Source organism: Coregonus clupeaformis, chromosome 11 (genome assembly GCF_020615455.1).
Source record: "Coregonus clupeaformis isolate EN_2021a chromosome 11, ASM2061545v1, whole genome shotgun sequence".
NCBI lineage: Eukaryota > Metazoa > Chordata > Actinopteri > Salmoniformes > Salmonidae > Coregonus > Coregonus clupeaformis.
This window is the reverse complement of record NC_059202.1, coordinates 29,382,835-29,407,179: the sequence shown is the minus strand read 5'-3', so window position 1 is coordinate 29,407,179 and position 24,345 is coordinate 29,382,835. Positions and strand designations below refer to the sequence as shown.

Below are 24,345 nucleotides of genomic sequence, written 5' to 3'. Positions count from 1 at the left end.
ATGATGTAGCCTTCTAATCTAGTTAGATTGCATCATATCACCGTTCAATATTAGTTATCAAGTAATATAACACAGTTATCTTGAATATCAGTGTCATTTAATAATATACACAGGTGTGATGGTGTGGTAGTATGAATTTATCACAATGCAAGCCTACTCATTAGAAAAAACTATAGAACCTCTAATGCAATATTAGCTTCACAGTGAAACACCACTATTCTGGCTATTAATAATTCCTAAACAGTCAGTAAAATAGCTTATTTAGCTATTTCAAAAAATCGTATATCCTGTATCATGCATGCAAGCTTACCTGTCATGTCCACAACGAAGGAGCAGCAGACCAAGCAATATGCGAGAGGAGGACCCTATAACATAGGATCATTATTCTGGTCGGTGTCAACTTTGTTCATTAACCGGTACTGAGGAGATCGATTCTGTTACTTGTTTACTTCTTATTCATGTCAGATATTTCAATTTTGGGATAGTTGTTCACTGAATTGCTAGCACTAGTTGCTCACACTGCTACACAGTGGCTGCAATGTAAATAAACGTATCGCGCTCAATGGAATTCTAATGCATTATCACGTGATGCTGCCTTCGAATCCTGTCCCAAATGGCAGTTACCTACTGGAAAAGTGCTACCTACTAAGGTAGGTGCCTTTGGAAGCAGGTAGGCAGCAGGCAGCTGCCTTTTGGATTGGGACACAGCCATGGTCTGAATTCCATAGCACTGAAATCTGTATGCTGTGTATACATGTCTGCATCTAGTCTACCGTCTTTTATATTTAGCTTTGGCTGATGACAGATTGTAATACTAACTAATGTGTTTCGTCCTCTAATGTTAGTTACAATTCATGCATTCTGTCAGAGTGTGGATGGAGGCAGGCAGAGCTGTGCCACTGAGTGCTGATGTGGTGAGCAGATGTCCTGTCTGGGTTGTAAACCAGTGCCTCTGTCAGGGATAGATAAGAGGAACACAAAAACTCTCAGAGAGCTAGAAGACTGAGAGCCCCTCCCACAGCCTCTTCTATCCTATCAGCCTCTCAAAGGACTGCTTTATCTTGTCCACTCAGTGATAGATATATCCCTATTAAACATATTGGGATCTGTTTTTAGTATTGGTCCTTTTTTCTCAGGAATTCAGCATGTATGAGCACAGGGATTTGTCAGGGACCTCTGCACAGCAACAATGTACAGAACAAGCCAACAATGTATGGCGAGCTAGAAACACCTGTCAGATTGGCCGGTTTATATGCTTCAGTTGGTTCTGGGTCTGACATGCACTCAGATGAAAGCATGCTGTCCTTTATTTGGTGGGACATGTGAGTCTGCCTATATCTCCTGTGCCTCGCATTTCCTCCAGTTCCACTGTACCTGAGGCCTTCCCTGATAATATTTGATTCCAAAACTCTCTGATGTTTGAAAAAAGAAAAGGGGGAAAGACGAATGGTTCTTTTAGAATAGATGATCCTGCAGAACATTTACAGTTGAAGTCAGAAGTTTACATACACTTAGGTTGGAGTCATTCAAACTCGTTTTCAACCACTCCACAAATTTCTTGTTAACAAACTATAGTTTTGGCAAGTCAGTTAGGACATCTACTTTGTGCATGACACAAGTCATTTTTCCAACAATTGTTTACAGACAGATTATTTCACTTATAATTCACTGTATCACAATTCCAGTGGGTCAGAAGTTTACATACACTAAGTTGACTGTGCCTTTAAACAGCTTGGAAAATTCCAGAAAATTATGTAATGGCTTTAGAAGCTTCTGATAGGCTAATTGACATCATTTGAGTCAATTGGAGGTGTACCTGTGGATGTATTTCAAGGCCTACCTTCAAACTCAGTGCCTCTTTGCTTGACGTCATGGGAAAATCAAAAGAAATCAGCCAAGACCTCAGAAAAAAAAAATTGTAGACCTCCACAAGTCTGGTTCATCCTTGGGAGCAATTTCCAAACGCCTGAAGGTACCACGTTCATCTGTACAAACAATAGTACGTAAATGTAAGTATAAACACCATGGGACCACGCAGCCGTCATACTGCTCAGGAAGGAGACGCGTTCTGTCTCCTAGAGATGAACGTACTTCGGTGCGAAAAGTGCAAATCAATCCCAGAACAACAGCAAAGGACCTTGTGAAGATGCTGGAGGAAACAGGTACAAAAGTATCTATATCCACAGTAAAACGAGTCCAATATCGACATAACCTGAAAGGCCGCTCAGCAAGGAAGAAGCCACTGCTCCAAAACCGCCATAAAAAAAGCCATTCTACGGTTTGCAACTGCACATGGTGACAAAGATCATACTTTTTGGAGAAATGTCCTCTGGTCTGATAAAACAAAAATAGAACTGTTTGGCCATAATTACCATCGTTATGTTTGGAGGAAAAAGGGGGTTGCTTGCAAGCCGAAGAACACCATCCCAACCGTGAAGCACGGGGGTGGCAGCATCATGCTGTGGGGGTGCTTTGCTGCAGGAGGGACTGGTGTACTTCACAAAATAGATGGCATCATGAGGAAGGAAATGTATGTGGATATATTGAAGCAACATCTCAAGACATCAGTCAGGAAGTTAATGCTTGGTCGCAAATGGGTCTTCCAAATGGACAATGACCCCAAGCATGCTTCCAAAGTTGTGGCAAAATGGCTTAAGGACATCAAAGTCAAGGTATTGGAGTGGCCATCACAAAGCCCTGACCTCAATCCTATAGAAAATGTGTGGGCAGAACTGAAAAATCGTGTGCGAGCAAGGAGGCCTACAAACCTGACTCAGTTACACCTGCTCTGTCAGGAGGAATGGGCCAAAATTCACCCAACTTATTGTGGGAAGCTTGTGGAAGGCTACCCGAAACGTTTGACCCAAGTTAAACAATTTAATGGCAATGCCACCAAATACTAATTGAGTGTATGTAAACTTCTGACCCACTGGGAATGTGATGAAATAAATAAAAGCTGAAAGAAATCATTCTCTCTAGTATTATTCTGACATTTCACATTCTTAAAATAAAGTGGTGATCCGAACTGACCTAAGACAGGGAATTCTTACTAGGATTAAATGTCAGGAATTGTGAAAAACAGAGTTTAAATGTATTTGGTTAAGGTGTATGTAAACTTCTGACTTCAACTGTAATTCCTCTCTCCAACCTGCCAGTAGAGTGGGCCAGCTGTGTAATGCCTTCTCCAACCCTGGCATTTCCTGAAGCTGGTCCCGGGCACCTGTGTGAGGGACAGTAAGCCTTGAAACTGGAGCTAGCAGCAGGCCGCCCGGCCCAGAGGCTCTCTGTCTTAGCTGGCTGTGCTGGCACCGCCCGGCCCAGAGGCTCTCTCTCTTAGCTGGCTCTGCTGGCACCGCCCGGCCCAGAGGCTTTCTCTGTTAGCTGGCTCTACTGGCACCGCCCGGCCCAGAGGCTTTCTCTGTTAGCTGGCTCTACTGGCACCGCCGGGCCCAGAGGCTTTCTCTGTTAGCTGGCTCTGCTGGCACCAACCGGCCCAGATGCTCGCTCTGTTAGCTGGCTCTGCTGGCACCGCCCGTCCCAGAGGCTTTCTCTGTTAGCTGGCTCTGCTGGCACCCCCCGGCCCCAGCGCCCCGGCCACAGCCGGGGCATTAATATCATAAAAAACACAGTAAAACTCCTAAAGGCATGTTTTATCCCTTGTCACATCGGCTGCCAGGGCTCTAAATGCCAACAAAGGATCTGCTAGCATTCCAGCGCATCGCCCAGCGTCTATTAGACTGAGGGTTTGTGGGAGAGAAGCAGCCATGAGAATCCAGCACTGGTGGAAAATCAGATTTGTTAGGGTCTCTCCCTACTCCTGTAATTGGTTGTGGGAGTGGGAGTCCTACCATAGAATGGGGCTGACGAAGAGGAAATGATGGCCCATGTTCATATTGTCTCTGTGTTCTACAAATCAGATCCACTGAACTGAGTCAGTAGAGATCTGGAACGGGGGTTGATTTTTTCTTTTCACATTGATAATTTCCCATCAATGAGTCTAGACGTTGTCATCTGCCATTGGAGGCCATTGAGTTTATAGGGTTCATTACCATGCATTATGGTAAATTCAGGTATTACATATTTCCGAACGTTTGTTTAGTTATTTTTGTCCTGTGTGTGTGTCTGTCAGTATGACGAAATACTGTGCATGTTTTTCTTGTTTTACTTCCCTTTTTCTCTGACAGCTTCTGACAGGAAAATGAGACCAAAACATAAAAACAACCTCTACTCTGCTCTACAGTGGTGATTACAATCTCTGCTTCAAGACTCCTGGGGCCTCATTTATCAATATTGCGTAGAAACTATTCTAAAATACTACTTTCGAACAGAATTTAGAATGTTTGTACACATAGAAAAAGTGTGATTTATCAAACAATCCTATGAGAGTCATACGCACAGTAGTAGGAGATAACTGTTGATAAATACCAATTGTTCTCAGACTCAGTGCTCGTGCACAACCTTGGCTATTTGCATTTCGAAATGCTCCTAATTAACTATCTATGGTAAAAAAAAAACATATCTTTAAAGCCTGTAGGGAATATACAACGGCGTACCATGAAATAGCCTACAACAGCGCAACCAAAAAAAGCTTAGGAAAAAATTTTTTTTCAGATTGAGTACAACCAAAATGTTTTATTTGGCTTGCTCAGTTGTGGTTTGACCAGTAAAAATGAAAACATAACTACAAAGAGAGGACCATTAGGACAATTCAAGTTGCCTTAGCAATGGAAAATATACTTCAAGTGAGTAGGCAACACTCACTAATGAGCCATCCATCCTCAACAGCGCCCTCCTGTAGGCCACCACATTCAGCAGCGTTTTTTGCGCATCACATAACATAGTTGAACTCATTTTGGGATGGTGCTTTTATGGCGATGTGGGTGCAGCCTATTGCTCCGTTCGTATTTGGGAACCCATTGATGCCAAATAAACCCCTCTTGACTTCAACCTGTTGTGCGTTGGTGTTATGTTACAGTTCGTTTTGCTGATGATTGCATCCAAAACATTGGCTCATCGAGGGATGTGAGATGCCAATCGTGAAGCTCCCGCAGAAAAGTGCCCCTTGCCAAAAACCAGAGGTTGGATAGCACTTTGATGTGCACCGGAATGGCATGTTTGCCTTTCTAAAGTAGGTCTTACATCCCCGCAAAGATCCTATTAGATTGGTTCATCAGATATCGTTTCCCAAAACCAGTCTGTATTTTCTGCAAAAAAGACTCTAAAAACACGCTGTCTGCGAAATGCAGCGTGTGCCAACTCTTCCAACAAGATCAGCCATCTCTCATTGTCTCAGTATTTTATAGTATTTCAACAGTGGTTTCACTTTCACACGTGCCTCTAATTTAACAAATTGCTGTACTTTATAAGGATTATTATCGTAACAAATGCACTGATGTGGTCAGATTATATATATATAGCCTGTCAAGATACAGTGGGGGAAAAAAGTATTTAGTCAGCCACCAATTGTGCAAGTTCTCCCACTTAAAAAGATGAGAGACGCCTGTATTTTTCATCATAGGTACACGTCAACTATGACAGACAAAATGAGGAAAAAAAATCCAGAAAATCACATTGTAGGATTTCTAATTAATTAATTTGCAAATTATGGTGGAAAATAAGTATTTGGTCAATAACAAAAGTTTCTCAATACTTTGTTATATACCCTTTGTTGGCAATGACACAGGTCAAACGTTTTCTGTAAGTCTTCACAAGGTTTTCACACACTGTTGCTGGTATTTCGGCCCATTCCTCCATGCAGATCTCCTCTAGAGCAGTGATGTTTTGGGGCTGTCGCTGGGCAACACGGACTTTCAACTCCCTCCAAAGATTTTCTATGGGGTTGAGATCTGGAGACTGGCTAGGCCACTCCAGGACCTTGAAATGCTTCTTACGAAGCCACTCCTTCGTTGCCCGGGCGGTGTGTTTGGGATCATTGTCATGCTGAAAGACCCAGCCACGTTTCATCTTCAATGCCCTTGCTGATGGAAGAATGTTTTCACTCAAAATCTCACGATACATGGCCCCATTCATTCTTTCCTTTACACGGATCAGTCGTCCTCGTCCCTTTGCAGAAAAACAGCCCCAAAGCATGATGTTTCCACCCCCATGCTTCACAGTAGGTATGGTGTTCTTTGGATGCAACTCAGCATTCTTTGTCCTCCAAACACGACGAGTTGAGTTTTTACCAAAAAGTTCTATTTTGGTTTCATCTGACCATATGACATTCTCCCAATCCTCTTCTGGATCATCCAAATGCACTCTAGCAGACTTCAGACGGGCCTGGACATGTACTGGCTTAAGCAGGGGGACACGTCTTGCACTGCAGGATTTGAGTTCCTGGCGGCGTAGTGTGTTACTGATGGTAGGCCTTGTTACTTTGGTCCCAGCTCTCTGCAGGTCATTCACTAGGTCCCCCCGTGTGGTTCTGGGATTTTTGCTCACCGTTCTTGTGATCATTTTGACCCCACGGGGTGAGATCTTGCATGGAGCCCCAGATCGAGGGAGATTATCAGTGGTCTTGTATGTCTTCCATTTCCTAATAATTGCTCCCACAGTTGATTTCTTCAAACCAAGCTGCTTACCTATTGCAGATTCAGTCTTCCCAGCCTGGTGCAGGTCTACAATTTTGTTTCTGGTGTCCTTTGACAGCTCTTTGGTCTTGGCCATATTGGAGTTTGGAGTGTGACTGTTTGAGGTTGTGGACAGGTGTCTTTTATACTGATAACAAGTTCAAACAGGTGCCATTAATACAGGTAACAAGTGGAGGACAGAGGAGCCTCTTAAAGAAGAAGTTACAGGTCTGTGAGAGCCAGAAATCTTGCTTGTTTGTAGGTGACCAAATACTTATTTTCCACCATAATTTGCAAAAAAATTCATAAAAAATCCTACAATGTGATTTTCTGGAGAAAAAAATTCTCAATTTGTCTGTCATAGTTGACGTGTACCTATGATGAAAATTACAGGCCTCTCTCATCTTTTTAAGTGGGAGAACTTGCACAATTGGTGGCTGACTAAATACTTTTTTCCCCCACTGTATGTTGCATGAATTTACAATGGAAATACAATTAAATCGAAAAATGATTTAATTATTAGGCCCACTATAATAATTAAGAAAATGTCAACATATATTTTCCCCATTCTATGCTTGACAAGCAGTTCACTCATTCCACCACTTGGCACGTGTGTGTAAGCATGGTCAATGCTGTGCATAAATGTATGCACACTCTCAACCAAAAGTTTAGATTGATAAATCTCACACTTTGCGTGCAAATGATCATACGCATGGTTTACGCACAGATTTGTGCCTACACATGATGGATAAATGAGGCCCCTGGTGTTAGACCTGGTGTAAACTGTGTTAAACCCTCAGCCCTGCTAGGACCTAATCCTTATCTCCTCAATACCAGATTACGGTTCTAGTAGGACTCCATTTTGTGGCAGTCTCTTTCACAGCCTCTGAATTCTCCCACTGTGTGTCCTCATACTGCTGGGATGGTAATGTTGATCACCGGGCCCGATCGACAAGACCCTCCGCTGCACTCAGGGCCTCCTGAAACACACCTTAACAGATAATCTCGTACTACATCATTGTGATCAGTGGGGAGAAAGTCTCCATAAGACTTAACCACTTACTCACACTGAATTGGACTGTAGCTGTGTGGTTTTTAGTTAGACACACAGTTAGTCAGGCCTTCCTGGTGACTCAGTGTGTATTGAAGCAGAGGATCAGCAGCCTGACCAGTAGGAGTGAGAGGGTAGGAGGGGGCGGGGTTATTAGACATATGACTAAGAAAGGACGGTGTGTCACACAGGTTAGGGGGCGGGACTGACAGGGCTATCAGTTAAGGCTGATAGCAAAGGTGGGAGGGGTTAGGGAGAGTGGAGAGAGGGACGACCGTGTCCGCCTGCAAACGCACTGAGGGATTTACATATGAACATACTGTGCTGCAAAAGAGATGATTGGTCACACAGTAGTGGAGAAAACACGTTGGATATTAAGCAGAAGCTGGAGTGTTGATGGATGCTTGCTGGCAGGACATCGTTGCATTTGTGTTGTATTCTAGTTAGAAGGCTGTAACTGTTGACCGTCGCTGAGCCCAGTGTAACTCTCCCTCCCTGTGTGTCCCGTTCAGCTGAGCCCGGTCCACACGAGACCCTCTTGCACTTTGCGGCTCGGCGCGGTCTGCGGAGGGTGGCCCTGTTCCTGCTCCAGCAGCCAGGAGGCAGAGAGGCTCTCAGACAGCCCAACAAGCAGGGCTCTACACCAGTCAGCGTGGCAGAGAAGAGGGGCCACGACCAACTACAGCAGCTCTTCACTGAGTAAGTACTTAACTGGATCACATACTGTATACTACACACAGGACCTAAACATGAATAACCTTTTAATAACCTTTATTACACTAGTAATAACCTTCAGATACATTATTATTATGTTTCTATGGGAGTATGCTGGCTAGCCAATCGTTTCTACTAACCTTGGGACGTACTGTATGATGAAAAGCCGGACTTACTGAACTAACACAGTGTAATAATATATTCTGCTGTTTTCAGAGTGTTATCTGTGAATGAAACACACAGCACTCTCCACAGCACTCTTCCTCTTTTTGAAACACATACCATATATTCTTCGACATTAGCTAGCAAACTAGGATTTGGAATCCAAATCAACGAGAGGTCTTTATGTAACCATGGGAATGGGAACAGCTCTATGGTTAGTGAGGGGCTTGTTGGGGATGTTGAAATGTGTTTGGAGTGTTGGGGGAACACAGAGATAAGCAGACAGACCAAGGACAAACTCCGGACTGCTGCTGTAAACAGTTGATGTCAGCACAGAAATCACAACAGAATCCAACTTTATTTATATGCAATTTGTTAAAGTACATCACGTCAGACTAGTATGGGTCTTTTTTCGTGGGACAAAATCACAAAATGTACCTATAATTAGGAGGATATGTGTACGTGCTAGATGACAGCTCGTAGACTACACAGCGTTCTCACCGGCTTTGATAGCTGTATGGGACTGGTTCCATGTGCCCTGTGAACCATCTGAGCTGTACAATAACACCAGGCACCATTTTGTTTTCTAAACTACACCAATGTTAACTCAGCATCCCCACGTGTAGGCTACATCCCTCAAACAGAGATGACAGTGTTACCACAAAAAAATGAATGTACAAGTGGCGGGAAATAGAGGTTCTAGGGTCCTTGTATACAAACTGTCCGAGCTTTATCAGAGTTTATCTAGCGGAGGTAGTTCTGTCCTATTGGTAGACAGTAACCACAACCTCCACTGGCACTGTGGTGATCTGTTCTCCAGCTGGGCACATATGAGTGACCTCATTACAGAGCACCTGAGATCACCAGCTTTCTCTATAACATGGAGGTTGAGATGTCGCCTAGTCCCAGACAAAGATATGCTATCCTGTGCTGACCAAGAACAGTAGAGAGTGGGCCCAGGGACACTCTCAGGCCACAGCAATGGTGACTCTCGGTCTGTCTGCGTCACACAGGCTGTCCCCTGGTGACCTGGTTTGGTGGAGGCAGTGAAACCTTATAACCATAGGAAAGAGAAGGGCCTGGTGGGAGCTCCTCAGAGAGTTAGTGTGTGTGTTACAGAAGAGAACTGTAGCTATTCTCCATACCAGACCAGCATTTTCTCCTTACCTGGACACCAAGCCGTTTTCATCTGTCTGATATTGTTTGGGGAGGCTGTTATGTTTTTAAAATAGTCCTGAGTTAAGCTGGGAGTAGAGAGATTGAGTCACCTGGGTGCTGGTGTTAAATGCTCTGAGACAGGATTAGTTCAGGTCAGGGAGAAGCAGAGGGCCTGCTGTTATTTGGCACAGGAGAACAGTTAGGTGTCATGACTGAATCCCAACTCACTGGAGACAGCATACGTGTGCAAATTCCACTTGCTGACTGTGGGAATAAATTGGTTAAGTTGTATACTAGTAATCTAGTAATAAAGTAGTAAAAGCTCTAACATTTATAGTGCAGTTCTGTGTGTTGTTAAGAGATCTCCCCTGGATGTGGAGAGAGTTGAGGCTACCTCCAGGGTGCGTTCAGGTTTCCAACTCAGGCCCCACAAAGTGCCTCTGTTCTGTTCTTCCCCCGCCCTGCGTCTTGCCTTTCAGTCCCCACTGAGTGATGTCAGGGGGTTGCCATGGACACCCATTCAGCCCTTTATTGCCCTGCGTTGGCACTGAGCACCATGAGGCAGGTGAGAACAGCCCCAGATCTCATCACTACTGCAGACCTGGCTTCAAATAATATTTGAAATCTTTTAGTGTTCGCTCTAACCTGCATGGAGTACCATATGGCCGGGGTTTGCTGTTTTGGGACTGTTCCAATGGTCCATTAAGCCAGGCAAGCTCAATCAAGCACATATTAAGTATTTTAAATTATTTCTAATAGTATTTGAACCCAGGTCTGCACTCTTGTTCCAGGGGCTTCATGGGGCTGGGGCTAGAGGGGGAGTATCTTACTCATCCCATCCATCTACTTAAATACTCCCTCATGCCTTTTGTTTACAAAGCCTTGTTTCGATCAGATTGTTTTGTTGTGTCTCACACGAGAGTGTACCAGCAGTGACATCATCACCCCTGAGTCAGTTGGGGTCAGTTCCACTCATTGAGAGAGTGTAGAAAAGTTGACTACCCAGGCAGAAACAGACCCAGAGCCAGCTCAACAGGACAATACACTACTGTAGACCCTTCGTCCTTGCCTGGGTTTACCCATTACAAGACACATTTAGTCTAGAACTTAATTTTAGCTCAGCCATGTTTGTTACTCAGTAGAAGTGTTTTCACGTGAAGTAGATTAGAAAGGGAGGGGTAGTGTTTTCTTTTTCAATTCCACTGATACCATAGAACAATTAATTAAATACCAGATATCTGACGGAGTAGAAGTAGCAATACAATGAAGCTGAACCAGTTTGGAGGTTGGCGGTCGATTTGATGAAAAGTTTGGTAGTACACCATGTATCCAGTGCCTTCCTACCCTGGGAATGAACCTGTCATTTACACTAGGTGATATATTATGGGCGTAGGTAGTGGTGCTGAATGCTGAATCAGTGCTATGTGATGTGATTGTGTTGGGCAGGGTTGAGACCTCGTCGGAGACCCAGATAAAGACGGAAGAGAGGCAGTGTTACCCAGGAGGCCGAGTGCTGCAGCACCACCCCAAACTGAACACATACACCCTGACGGTGGACACGTTGCTAGGGAAACCTCCGCCCAGCCTAAAGGGAGAGGTGGAGGAGCTACAGAAACTCATACAGCGCCACAGAGACAAGAAGGTGAGCTATAGAACTATGCTTTCAACTCTGTTCCTGTTTTAACTCTGTTCCTGTTTTAACTCTGTCTGCTTTTAACTCTCGCATTTTGTTGCTTTAAATCATGACTTACTTGACTTATTCCTTACATCTACTAATGGAGCAAAGGGCTCATTGTCACGCCCTGACTCAGGGGACGTTTGTTTGTTGAGTCAGGGTGTGTATATTCTATGTTGTATATTTCTATGGTGATATTCTAGTATGTCTATTTCTATGTTGGCCGGTGTGGTTCCCAATCAGAGGCAGCTGTCGCTCGTTGTCTCTGATTGGGGACCATACTTAGGCAGCCTATTGGCACTAGTGGGTTGTGGGATCTTGTTCCGTGTTAGGTATGTTTGTTTTGTGTACCTTGGACTTCACGTTTCGTTTGTTGTTTTGTCATTGTGTTTATTCGGAAAAATAAACATGTACGCATATCACGCTGCGCCTTGGTCCGTCCCGTTCATCAACGAGCGTGACAGAAGATCCCACCAAACGAGGACCAAGCAGCGTGTCCAGGAGCAGACAGCCTGGACCTGGGAGGAGATCCTGGACGGAAAGGGTTCCTGGACATGGGAGGAGATTCAGGCCGGGATGGATCGCCGTCCTTGGGAGGAGACAGTGGAGGCGCGGTATAGAGAGGAGCAGCGGCAACGCAGAAGGTGCCGGCAGAGGAAGTAGCCCGAGAGACAGCCCCAAGAAAATGTTGGGGGGGGGCTAAAAGGGTGGTTGGCGGAGCCTAGTGTTAGAGCAGAGCCAACTCCCCGTACTCACGCGAGGAAGCGTGTGACTGGGCAGGCTCCGTGTTATGCGGAGCTACGTACTGTGTCGCCAGTGTTCCGGCACAGTTCTGTACGTCCTGTGCTAGCACCACGCACGTGTCGTGCGAAGATGGGCATTCAGCCAGGACGGGGTGTGCCGGCTCAACGGTCACAGGACGCACTGGTCTTCAGTACACCTCCTCGGTCCCGCATATCCTGCGCCTGTTCTACGAGCTGTATCGCCAGTGCGCGTGCACAGCCCAGTGCGTCCTGTGCCAGCGCCCCGCATGTGTAGTGCGAAAGTGGGCAGCCAGCCAGGACGGGTTGTGCCAGCTCTCCGCTCCAGACCTCCAGTCCGCCTTCGCAGTCCGGTCCGGCCCGTCCCTGCTCCTCGCACCAGACCAGTGGTGCGTGTTCCCAGCCCGGCCCGGCCTGTTCCTGCTCTTCGCACCAAGCCAGTGGTGCGCGTCGCCAGCCCGGCCCGGCCTGTTCCTGCTCCTCGCACCAAGCCAGTGGTGCGCGTCGCCAGCCGGCCCGGCCTGTTCCTGCCCCTCGCACCAAGCCAGTGGTGCGCGTCGCCAGCCCGGCCCGGCCTGTTCCTGCCCCTCGCACCAAGGCAGTGATGCGCGTCGCCAGCCCGGCCCGGCCTGTTCCTGCTCCCCGCACCAGGCCAGTGGTGCGCGTCGCCAGTCCGGTACGGCCCGTTCCTGCTCCCCGCACCAAGCCAGTGGTGCGCGTCGTCAGCCCGGTCCGGCCCGTTCCTGCTCACCGCACCAAGCCAGTGGTGCGTGTGTCCGGCACAGCCCGTGCCTGTTCCACCGGTGCCTGGTCCGGCACCGGTCAGCTGCTCCACTCCGGAGCCAGAGCAATCCGCTACACCAGGGTCCAGTCCAGCTCCGGTCAGCGGCTCCACTCCGGAGCCAGAGCAGTCCGCTCCACCGGTGCGTGATCCAGCTCCGGTCAGCGGCTCCACTCCGGAGCCAGAGCAGTTCGCTCCACCGTCGTCGGGTCCAGCTCCAGTCAGCGGTTCCAGTCCAGACCCAGACGTCAGCCCCTCTCCAGGTTCGGGGTCTCCCACACCAGGGTCCAGACAGGGCTTGGTACTTCGTGGGAGCAAGGAGAGGGGAAGCAGCGTGCCGAGGTCCAGACCTGACCAGGGGCGCAACAGGGTGGCGGAGAATAGGTGGTGGTCACGCCCGGAGCCGGATCCGCCTCCGAGGCGGAATGCCCACCCGGCCCCTACCCTGTTATGTTTATGTGGCGTGGTCGGAGTCCGCACATTTGGGGGGGGGTACTGTTAGGGGATGTTTATTTGTTGAGTCAGGGTGTGTATATTCTATGTTGTGTAGTTCTATGTTTTCTATCTAGTATGTCTATTTCTATGTTGGCCGGTGTGGTTCCCAATCAGAGGCAGCTGTCGCTCGTTGTCTCTGATTGGGGACCATACATAGGCAGCCTATTGGCACTAGTGGGTTGTGGGATCTTGTTCCGTGTTAGGTATGTTTGTTTTGTGTACCTTGGACTTCACGTTTCGTTTGTTGTTTTGTCATTCTGTTTATTCGGAAAAATAAACATGTACGCATATCACGCTGCGCCTTGGTCCGTCCCGTTCATCAACGAGCGTGACACTCATACAGTACAGTATGTACTCTCAGATCCTTCAACCAAATCTTGTGTGCACTAGCTAGCTAATTAACATCTGCGAAAAGAGAAAACATGGCCTATTGTGAGTTACCTGTATGCTATCAGTTTGTTTGCTCTGAAAGATTTGTGTACGTCTTATCTTTACAGGAAGTTAATATGTGTGTGTGTGTATAATAAATAGTGTGTGATTTATTATTTGTGTCATTTGTGGGACAGTTATTCACACTGTGTTTCTATTTGTACTGTAGGAAGATCATGTGCTCCAGCAGCAGTCACCATACGAGCTGAACACTACAGCAGGATCCAGTGGCATCAGCAACACATCAGCACACTCAGCCACAGAGTCACAGCCCCCTCACAGCCATGCCCAGCAGTGGAGGGAGGGCGAGACTCCAGCTTTCAGTGCACCATCCTGTGGAGACCAGCAGGAGGAAGCTGATAGAGAGAGGACAGGCGTAATCACTGCCACGCAGGGCAGCAAGGCAGGGCGCTGTAAAAGGAACCAGGAAGAGAGAGAGAAGAGAAGAGCAGAGACTGAGACGTGCGATAAGGCTGTTGCTGCTCCGACGAAGGCTTCACCAGCCATGGGCCACGCACAGTCTCAGGAACACCCGGAACACACGGAAGCTAAGCATCGGCCCCTGAGGACTACAGGCAGTAGCTGTGGGGACACGAGGGCTCAGAGGACTATGGAAAGGCAGGGCGAGCCTGAGAACATCCAGGAGATGGAGTCTGGGGCTCCTGTGGAGAATGGACAGCACGACGGACATAGCGGTGAGGTTGAGGTGGAGTATGCTGAGGCCACCTCTGAATGTATTCTTCAGACAATGACGGGAGCTGTGAGCCGCCATGAGGCACAGGCTGTAGAGTCACAGGACCCCGAACAAAGACAGGAAACCACTACAGCAGTGACAAGTTATTCTGTGGAGCCCGAGTGGGCCGATAACAGCAACCAGACCCGGGGGTCTGAGACTGAGAGAGGCGGTGATCAGGGCGGTACAGACGAGAGAAAGACAGAGGCAGGAAACCCCAGCCAACAGACCAACGGTAGCACTGAGACAACCAGCAGCAGAAGTGGAGAGACTGACACAAACAGCATGAAGCAGAGCCCCATTATGGCGGATGGAGAGAGTGAGAGCAGCCATTCACACGGACCAGGTAACGTTACAGCACACAAACCCAGTGAGCAGCAGGTCCTGGATCAGCAAGTTAAGGACACATTTGAGGTAGTGGCACCCCCACCACAGCCAAGGCAGGACCAGGACGGTGCCCACAGCCAGGGCCACGAGGCTGGGCAGGAATGTGAGGAACAGCAGTCCACTGACTCAGCCAGCAGAACAGCTGAGGATGGAGAGAGTGGAGATACCATGGGGCAAAAACACTGTGATGTCACGGGCCACACATCCTCTCGTGATGAGGGGGAACTCATCCAGTCGGTCGGCTGCTCCACAGACAAACTGTCTAAGGAGGGGACAGTCACAGGACAGGAGGCCCCTGGGAAGAAGGTGTGTGTACAGTGGGCATCGTTAGAAGAGGCAGACTCTCTGGCGTGTAGAGAGGAAATAGCAGCCACAGCAGTAGCAGTGGTGGCTGTAGCAGTAGCAACTGCTGTAGCAAACCTAGAACAATGCAACTCCAACTCCATGCTGGAGGTAGGCCAGGTACAGGAAGCTGCCGCTGAGAGCCAGAGTGAGCATCAGACCGGACCCAAAGACACTGCACCAAGATCAGGGGTCATGGTGTCTGAGGCCACTGAGAACCTTAGCACCTCAGACAGGGGTCCGACTGTCTCAGCAGGTCCGTTAGAGGAGGATGTGATGGTCAAGAACCCCTCAAAGGGAGCGGATGAGCCTCATGTTAGACAGGGAGAGGAGAACAGTCATCTGTCCAATACCACACATGGGAGTGAGAATGGAGTGGAGGCCAGATTACCAGGCCTGAGTCTGACCCAGGAAGAAAGTGTAGAAGCCAGCAGAGAGTGTGCAGACTCCCACTCACACACGTTGTTACATGATGAAAGGGCTGTGGACAGACAGAGTGCTGAGGTCATATCCTCCTCCTCCTCTATCTCCCCAGAGAGATCCTCAGAGCTGACACATCAGGAGGTCATCCCACAGAGCCCGGCCCCACCAGCCACACCAGCCACACCTGAACATACACATACACCCAGTGACTCGACCCTGACCACCCTTACACACCCAGACAGTGGTACATCCCTGAGTCCAGAGCTGACTTCCCCCTTGGAGCTAGACAGTGGAACAGGCCTGGGTGACGAGCAGTACAGCTCCTCTGTGGAAGGAGTCATTGGTGTGTCCTTTGGCCTACAGTCTTCAGACACACTGGAAAGCCTGGATGGAGTGTGTGAGAGAACACTGGATACTAAAGAGGAGCGTTCTGAAGCTTTAAAACAGTTTGACAAGCCTGTGAAAGGTAAGGCCACATAATAATATACATATGGCTAGTTTGTAGCTAGTTATGACCCTTTTATATCCTGATTTTTAGGTTTTTGTCTTTGTTTTGCTTGTATAGCTATTAATTTATTGCTCAAGAAGAAGAGGAAAAAAGCTTTTAGTATACAGTTGAAATATTTCAAAGAAGAAGATGACTATCAGCACTAGCTGAAATTCAAACAGATTTGAGGCTAAGCTGAAGCTCACATTTCATTTACATCCCTCTATTGCAGGGGTCTCCAACCTTTTCTAGCATCATTGTTTTTTATAGCTTTCAAATAGGCACATTCTTCTAATCTCCCCCGGGTCCTTTGTGTACAAGAGATGTGTTTTCTGTCAATATACCTGGTAAAATAATGGTTAATAAACAACTATAAGGGGCCCCATAAAACTATCTTTTGTATTTTCCGTAATTCTGTTTTCTTTGTAGAATTTTTCCTGGTTTGAATTTTTTTACTCAATATTACAATTATTCATAGAGAAACAATGAAAATGTATGTTCTGAGTCAATGTCAATGCATCAGAAGACCATTTTTGAGGTCTAGGGAAAAAACCAAACAAATTAGATTTTTTAGTGTAGTTCCCCTTTAATTGTGCATTAAGCAAGAGAGTGTGTCGGTCTAGGAATGTTTCTGCTTTTAGGCCTACTGCTGCAGCACTGTCACAAATAATCATATCGTTCTGTCAGGGAAGCCTACTTTAACATTTAATTGAGAAGGTTTTTGGGGAATGTCTTTCTGTCTACACACAAGACGGTTATCATTAGCATCGTTAACTGGCTACATACAGAGTGATAGACAAATGCGCACACCAAACAGACAGACGAGCTATATTGCTGGAAATTAATTGGCAGATAATGTGTTACGTTTGGCTTTTTAAGCCAATAGTGGGAACCAGGAGTGGGATAATGTAAATGTGGCTTTGATTGGATAGTAGCTGGGAGCTTTATGTTTTTGACAGTTTGCGATTGAACACATGAAAAAAATGCAAGTACTTTCAGAATTGCTTGGCAAGCTACTCATAGTTCATATTCTTATCTTTTATTATTTCTTATTGTTGTTGCATTGTCGAGAAGGAACCTGCAAGTAAGCATTTCGTTGGACGATGTATACCATGCGTTTCCCATACATACGACTAATTAAAAACGTGAAACTTGAGGATGGCTGCGAGCTACTGTTAGCTGGTGATCTGCTTGTTGGAGACCCCTGCTCTACTGTATACAGTATCTGAGCCTAGCCCAGCTGCTAAATTCAGGCCCAGTGTGCATCCCTAAAATGCTGTTGAAGTGCACCGCCTGCTCTGAGGCATAGCACACTGTCGTATGACTCTGAGCATGTGACCATTAGTTCAGCTATGTGTCAACTGCTGCTAAAGAGAGGCTGTCATTTGTCATGACATTCTGGTGAGGTTGAACTACAGAACATTTACCTCAAACAAGTCCCCAAACAGAAACTAGAACGAAATGTAACTTAGCTAAGTCTGTGTGTCCACAATATTGTCAGCTTCAGTATGTGAATTAGAGAAGCTTGATTTTCAGGAGAAACATAACATGAGACTCTGGCCTCTGGTCCCTGAGTCAGTCTGAAAAGGTCAAAGGCTTCATATCAGTCATCTAGAGCGCTATGTGAATGTGAATGGAGCTGGCTGTTTATTTATGTATGCCAGTCTGTGTATCCAAGCAAGAATACAATGATCTCACCAGACCTTACAGTAGGCTCTGAAAATAGATGTAGCCTGAACGGTGGTCTTCCACTCGGAGCCCCGGGCCAAATCTTGGCGGTCTGTAAGCACATGGCTACGCCCTGGCCCTTTCCCGTCTGGATGGGAATATGAAGGAGTTCCTCTACATCTACACTGATGTGGTATAAATATCAGTGCAGTGTTGACTGATGCTCAGCAACATCATTGTTCCCTAATAGAAATGACTGCGTTTCCCCCCACCTACCTCCTCTCTTCCTGCATGACAGCTGGTTTGTTGTTGCTATCCAAATGGTTGTCAAGGCACTTTAATTTACTGAGAGGATTCAGTGTTAGTTTGTCCTCAAGGTCATAAGATCATAGCTTCATATTCCTCTTCCTGTGTCATCATACCTGTGTCATACCTATGTCTCTTACTGTATCTCTCCCCAGACAAAGACACAGTCTGTCCATCCCAGGGAGAAGAGAAGGGGAAGAAGGAATCCCTCTCAGACACGACAGACTCTACACTGGTGAGTTTATGTTCATGTGTTTATGAATTTACAGTTCCAGGTTATTTAATAATTTGGAACATAAGTAAAAACTTACTCTGACTCCAGTCCCCACAAATCAGAGGGAAGTCACATGTAGTCTGATTAATGTAACATTTTTCATGACTGGGAGATCATTTGTTTCTGGGAAGTGATTATCTTATCGCTGTTCCATGCCAAGCAGTCCCACCTGACCCCACTAAATAAAACATTTTTCATGTTGTTTGCCTTCACTTTTGGGGATGTCCGTACAAACATGACGCACTTTTCGGCCTGACAAGCTGAACTCTGTCTTCTAAAAGTCGTGTTGGCAGATATGGGAAAGCTCTGGCCATGCAGTTCACTGTGTGTGTGTGCTTACCCATGCCCTGGCCTGAGTGTGATCTAACCTGCCCTGCCCTACCCTGTTTAACGAGGAGAAAATAAAGATGACCTCACTGTATCTTCTCTCCCCTGAGAGGAGTGATATGAGGGGTGAGAAACACGCCGCAGAGAGGGAGGCAGAAATAACATAGTCCCTCTCTGACAGCAGCAGCAGAAGTGTGAAGGGAGGGAGAGGAAGTGTCTTATTACCAGCACGATACATCCACATCAGCAGGGCCAGGGCACTGCCCTCCATCACAGCTCTAGAAACATATCTCTTCCTATGGGAAGCCATATTGTTTCATACCCTTGTCATTCTCGGTTTCTGACCACCTGGTTCTGACCTTCTATTGTATAGTAGGTATTATAAACTTGGTGGTTCGAGTCCTGAATGCTGATTGATTGACAGCCATGGTATATCAGACCGTATACATTTATTTTTGTTGGTAACCAGTTTATAATAGCAATAAGGCACCTCTGGGGTTTGTGGTATATTGCCAATATACTGTACCATGGCTAAGGGTCAGTATCCAGGCACTCTGCGTTACGTCGTGCTTAAGAACAGCCCTTAGCCATGGTATATTGGCCATATATACCACAACCCCTCGGGCCTTATTGCTTAATTATGTTATGGTGAGGGACTGACCGTGCAGATGTGGGCAGCCTTCCTTTGGGATTGTCTTGTGGTGTTTGTGTCAGCATAGGCCACAGAGCCTATGTGACTGGGATGATCTAAAACTGTATGCTTAGTTCATGTCATATGCTTCAGCCATGTCATATGCTTCAGCCACAAGCACATGGTGTGTGGCACCACTGTTGCAATCACACAAACAATTACACCACAATCTCAGTGTGCTCATCATCGATGTTGTTTCGCTTAATCTCTGCCGGCAACTATGATAATTGTCTTTCCTCATGAGGTATTTGAGTATTGTTCAGCTATAATATGTTCTGTACCTATCTTTAAATCAAAACTGTAACTCGGCCACTCAGGAACATTCACTGTCTTCTTGGTAAGCAACTCCAGTGTAGATTTGGCCTTGAGTTTTAGGTTACCAGGTTTTCCTCTAGGATTTGCCTGTGCTTAGCTCCATTCCGTTTCTTTTTTATCCTCCCCAGTCCTTAACGATTGCAAGCATACCCATAACATGATACAGCCACCACTATGCTTGACAATATGGAGAGTGGTACTCAGTAATGTGTTGTATTGGATTTGCCCCAAACATAACACTTTGTATTCAGGAAAAAAAGTGAATTGCTTTGTCACATTTTGACACATGCAGTGTTACTTTAGTGCCTAGTTACAAACAAGATGCATTTGGAATATTTGTATTCTGTACAGGCTTCCTCCTTTTCACTCTGTCAATTAGGTTAGTATTGAGGAGTAACTACAATGTTGTTGATCCATCCTAATTTTTTCCCTATCACAGCCATTATACTCTAACTGTTTTAAAACCCTCTAAAGTCAATTTCCGAGCCCCTGCGGAAATCTAATTAGCATCATAAAGAAAAAAGCTACAGCTGTGTTTTTCAGACCATGAAACAAATCCCTAAAATCGGCCTTCTCAGACTATTATGACCCCTCTATGGAAAGGTGAGTCTCTCACGAACATGTACATGTCAGTTGTTTTGCTATATGATGCCTAAAAGCCTCACTAGACTCGTCTGAAGGTAGCCCAATACCAGTTTAAAAAACGAGTGGAAGTACACACTGAGTGTACAAAACATTAAGAACATCTTCCTAATATTGAGTTACACCCCTCCCCCCTCGCCTTTTGCCCTCAGAACAGCCTTAATTCGTTGGGGCATGGACTCTACAAGGTGTCGCAAGTGTTCCACAGGGATGCTGGCCCATGTTGACTCCAATGCTTCCCACAGTTGTGTTAAGTTAGCTGGATATCCTTTGTGGTGGACCATTCTTGATACACATGGGAAACTGTTGAGCGTGAAAAACCCAGCAGCGTTGCAGTTTTTGACAGGTGCGCCTGGCACATACTACCATACCCCGTTCAAATGCACTTAAATATTTTGCCTTGCCCATTCACCCTATGAATGGCACACATGCACAATCCATGTCTCAATTGTCTCAAGGCTTAAAGATCCTTCTTTAACCTGTCTCCTCCCCTTCATCTACACTGATTTGAAGTGGATTAAACAACTGACATCAATACGGGATCATAGCTTTCACCTGGATTCACCTGGTCAGTCTGTCATGGAAAGAGCAGGTGTTCATAATGTTTGGTACACTCCGTGTATATGGAAATCGTTTAGCTACTAAAAAGGGGTTAAATATGTGTCCCAAAAAATAACTAATTGTTTCCTGATCTTTCTTATGTCTCTCAGTCATATACTTCAAAACAAAATTCATTTAGATATTTTTTAGACTCTGTTTTTCCATGTATGAATCTGTTATTCAATGTGTTTCTATGGGCTAATAGCAGAAAGGCCAAATTCAATGTTTAATCAAATAATGTAAAAAAAATATGCAATCCTCAAATTCTAACTCAAATAGCTAAATGGACCTAGACCATCTTAAAATAATTCCACACCTGAAAACAATTCAATATGTTACCTTAGTAACTTAGTATTTTGACGTCGGAGCTCCATTCCGGCAACACTAGTCGCCGCTCAACTCCATTGTAAATCGTGGAGTTGAGTTTAACAGGAACCTTGACCATTTTTTTCCAATGGTAAACAGCCTGAGTAAACTATCTTATTTGTTTACCATCTTTGGTTTCCGCCTCAATGATTATGACAACGTGTCAGAGAGACAACCTGTCAGAGAGACAACCTGTGACAGGACAGATTGGAGGAGCTGCCTGGAATAATAACTTGATGCTTGTCACCAACAGAGGGAAGTCTAACATCAACTGGAGCTGCATGTTGGTTGACAGACTGCACCAGAGATCTACATTTATTTGAAAATGTTGATGACCAAAGTTTTCAACAATACATGGATCATACAAAATAGAATATAGAGCACTTACAGATTCACTATTGATATAATAATAATATGTCATTTAGCAGACGCTTTTATCCAAAGCGACTTACAGTCATGTGTGCATACATTTTTACGTATGGGTGGTCCCGGGGATCGAACTCACTACCCTGGCGTTACAAGCGCCATGCTCTACCAATTGAGCTACAGAGGACATTGATGTTACATTGATGATATAAAGTAAGATGTTACGTTTGTGGAATGCTTTGTTTTGACATGCATCACAGCTTTTAGTGTGAAGGAGGTAATGCCCTTCGAAAAACAGAACTCTGAGTACTGTGGAGGAAGATTTGCAGAGAGCAGCCTGGAGAGAAGTCCTGAAAGACAGAGCAGATGGTGCTGCTGTTCCTGCCAGCCCTGGCTGTGTGTCCTCAGGCACCCCCTTGTGTTGTGTTGTAGTATAACTACCTCCAGATGTGTGCTTGGGCTGCTCTCCGCTGCAATTCATACGGTTTAACGAGAAAAATAAACAGATTATACAAAGTATTTTTCTTCTACACCAGAAGCTTTGGTTCAGTAATATTTTAGAGGCGTGCTTGAAAGCCTGCAGTCTAGTCAGGAATTGTGATTAGGAAGGGTAATGATTTTTGAGTTTTCACAGGTTACCAAAGTGAGCATGATAAGGCTGTTATAAATCTGGCACTCATCCTTACTGCAGTGGAAAGGGCTGTCTGGACGCTGTAGGACTTAGTAGGTCCTGAGGCTGCTTAGTGCTCCATTCATAACAGGAAAGAGGATTTCCACCATATTGTTTGATTTTGGGGACGATTGGGTAGGGGGAAGGGGTAGCTGGTGAAGTCTTCAGTGAGATTGATCAGTGGAGCTGGACAAACACACACTGAGCCTGTTCATAGCTCACTGAGTCTGACCATGGTGAGTCATGCTGTCTGAGTGTGTGTGTGAGAAGGGGAATATCAGTCATTTCACTAAGTCTTTACACATGTCCCTCTTCTTTTCCCTCCCTCCCTCCGGTTTCTCTTCCCCTTCCTCCGTAGTTCCTCTGTAGTTGTACAGCAGGATACACACCTAGAAAAAAGGGTTCCAAAAGGGTTCTTTGGCTGTCCCCATAAGATAACCCTTTTTAGTTCCAGGTAGAACCCTTTTTGGTTCCAGGTAGAACCCTTTTGGGTACCATGTAGAACCCTCTGTGGAAAGGGTTTTACATGGAACCCAAAAGGGTTCTACCTGGAACCAAAATGGTTCTATCTCGAACCAAAAAGGGTTCTTCAAAGTGTTCTCTTATGTATGAGGAAACACAACCATGCAGTTAGTTTTTCTCTCCAGCCCCTTTCTCTGTAACACCTACTGTAGGTAGGTCCTACACCAGCCTAGGTCCTATAGGGTTATGGTCCTACACCAGTCTAGGTCCTATAGGGTTATGGTCCTACACCAGTCTAGGTCCTATAGGGTTATGGTCCTACACCAGCCTAGGTCCGATAGGGTTAGGGTTCTATACCAGCCTAGGTCCTATAGGGTTATGGTCCTACACCAGCCTAGGTCCTATAGGGTTAAGGGTTCTATACCAGCCTAGGTCCTTTAGGGTTAGGGTTCTATACCAGCCTAGGTCCTATAGGGTTATGGTCCTACACCAGCCTAGGTCCTATAGGGTTAGGGTTCTATACCAGCCTAGGTCCTTTAGGGTTATGTTTCTATACCAGCCTAGGTCCTTTTGGGTTATGGTTCTATACCAGCCTAGGTCCTTTTGGGTTATGGTTCTATACCAGACTAGGTCCTTTAGGGTTATGGTTCTATACCAGCCTAGGTCCTATAGTGGTATGGTTCTATACCAGCCTAGGTCCTATAGGGTTATGGTTCTATACCAGCCTAGGTCCTATAGGGTTATGGTTCTATACCAGCCTAGGTCCTATAGGGTTATGGTTCTATACCAGCCTAGGTCATATAGGGTTATGGTCAAATCAAATCAAATGTTATTGGTCACATACACGTGTTTAGCAGATGTTATTGCGGGTGTAGCATACTAGCCTAGGTCCTAAGCCCAGAGCTCCATAGGTGCCATGTATTTAGCAGAGACCCAGTCTCAGGCCCTCTGTGTTTATATGCATCAGGGCTTTACAAAGGCCCCTTCACAGTGCTCCCCCTCCCCTCCCTCCCCTTCTACCACCTCTCTCAACCCACCCTGACCCACTGCCTTTTATGATAATTTATCCATCTCTCAGGGGAGTAGTTCATGTGCTGCACCCACACCACTATGCTAACTGAGCAGGAAGCATGGGAAATGATACGCTTATTGACATTTTGTTCAGAGACTTCTAAGTGAATTCTGTGTTCTTAAATGTTTTGAATAGGCTTTTATTTACAGTAGGCGTGTTGAGAGTTTGTTGTGGTATGCACAGTGGTGGTAGAGTATTAAAATAGAAGGCAGTTCTTTGTTAGCGCAGCACGAGAGGCAGGAGGGAATATGGAAGTGTTTACTGTTAGAAAGGTGGGGTGGGGGCAGGGCATGCAGATTAGTCACAATAGAAACAGGAAGCTTTGGCTATGAGGGTGATTTGTGTGTGTGTGTGTGTGTGTGTGTGTGTGTGTGTGTGTGTGTACTTGAGAGTGTTCTGTGCTGTTTTCAGGCTATGTT

General features: G+C 46.0%; 1 protein-coding gene across 5 annotated transcripts in view; it reads left to right on the top strand.

Annotated features, from left to right (window-relative positions):
- The window catches only part of LOC121576747 (A-kinase anchor protein 13), a 167,643-nt gene that overhangs the window by 97,122 nt on the left and 46,176 nt on the right, over nt 1–24,345 (top strand). For all 5 annotated transcript variants that reach the window (XM_041890158.2, XM_041890154.2, XM_041890157.2 and 2 more), the window contains exons 5-8: nt 8,133–8,319; nt 11,101–11,296; nt 13,965–16,146; nt 18,297–18,376. In XM_041890158.2, the coding sequence (XP_041746092.1) occupies nt 8,133–8,319; nt 11,101–11,296; nt 13,965–16,146; nt 18,297–18,376 (2,645 nt within the window). The remainder of the gene's footprint in view (nt 1–8,132; nt 8,320–11,100; nt 11,297–13,964; nt 16,147–18,296; nt 18,377–24,345) is intronic.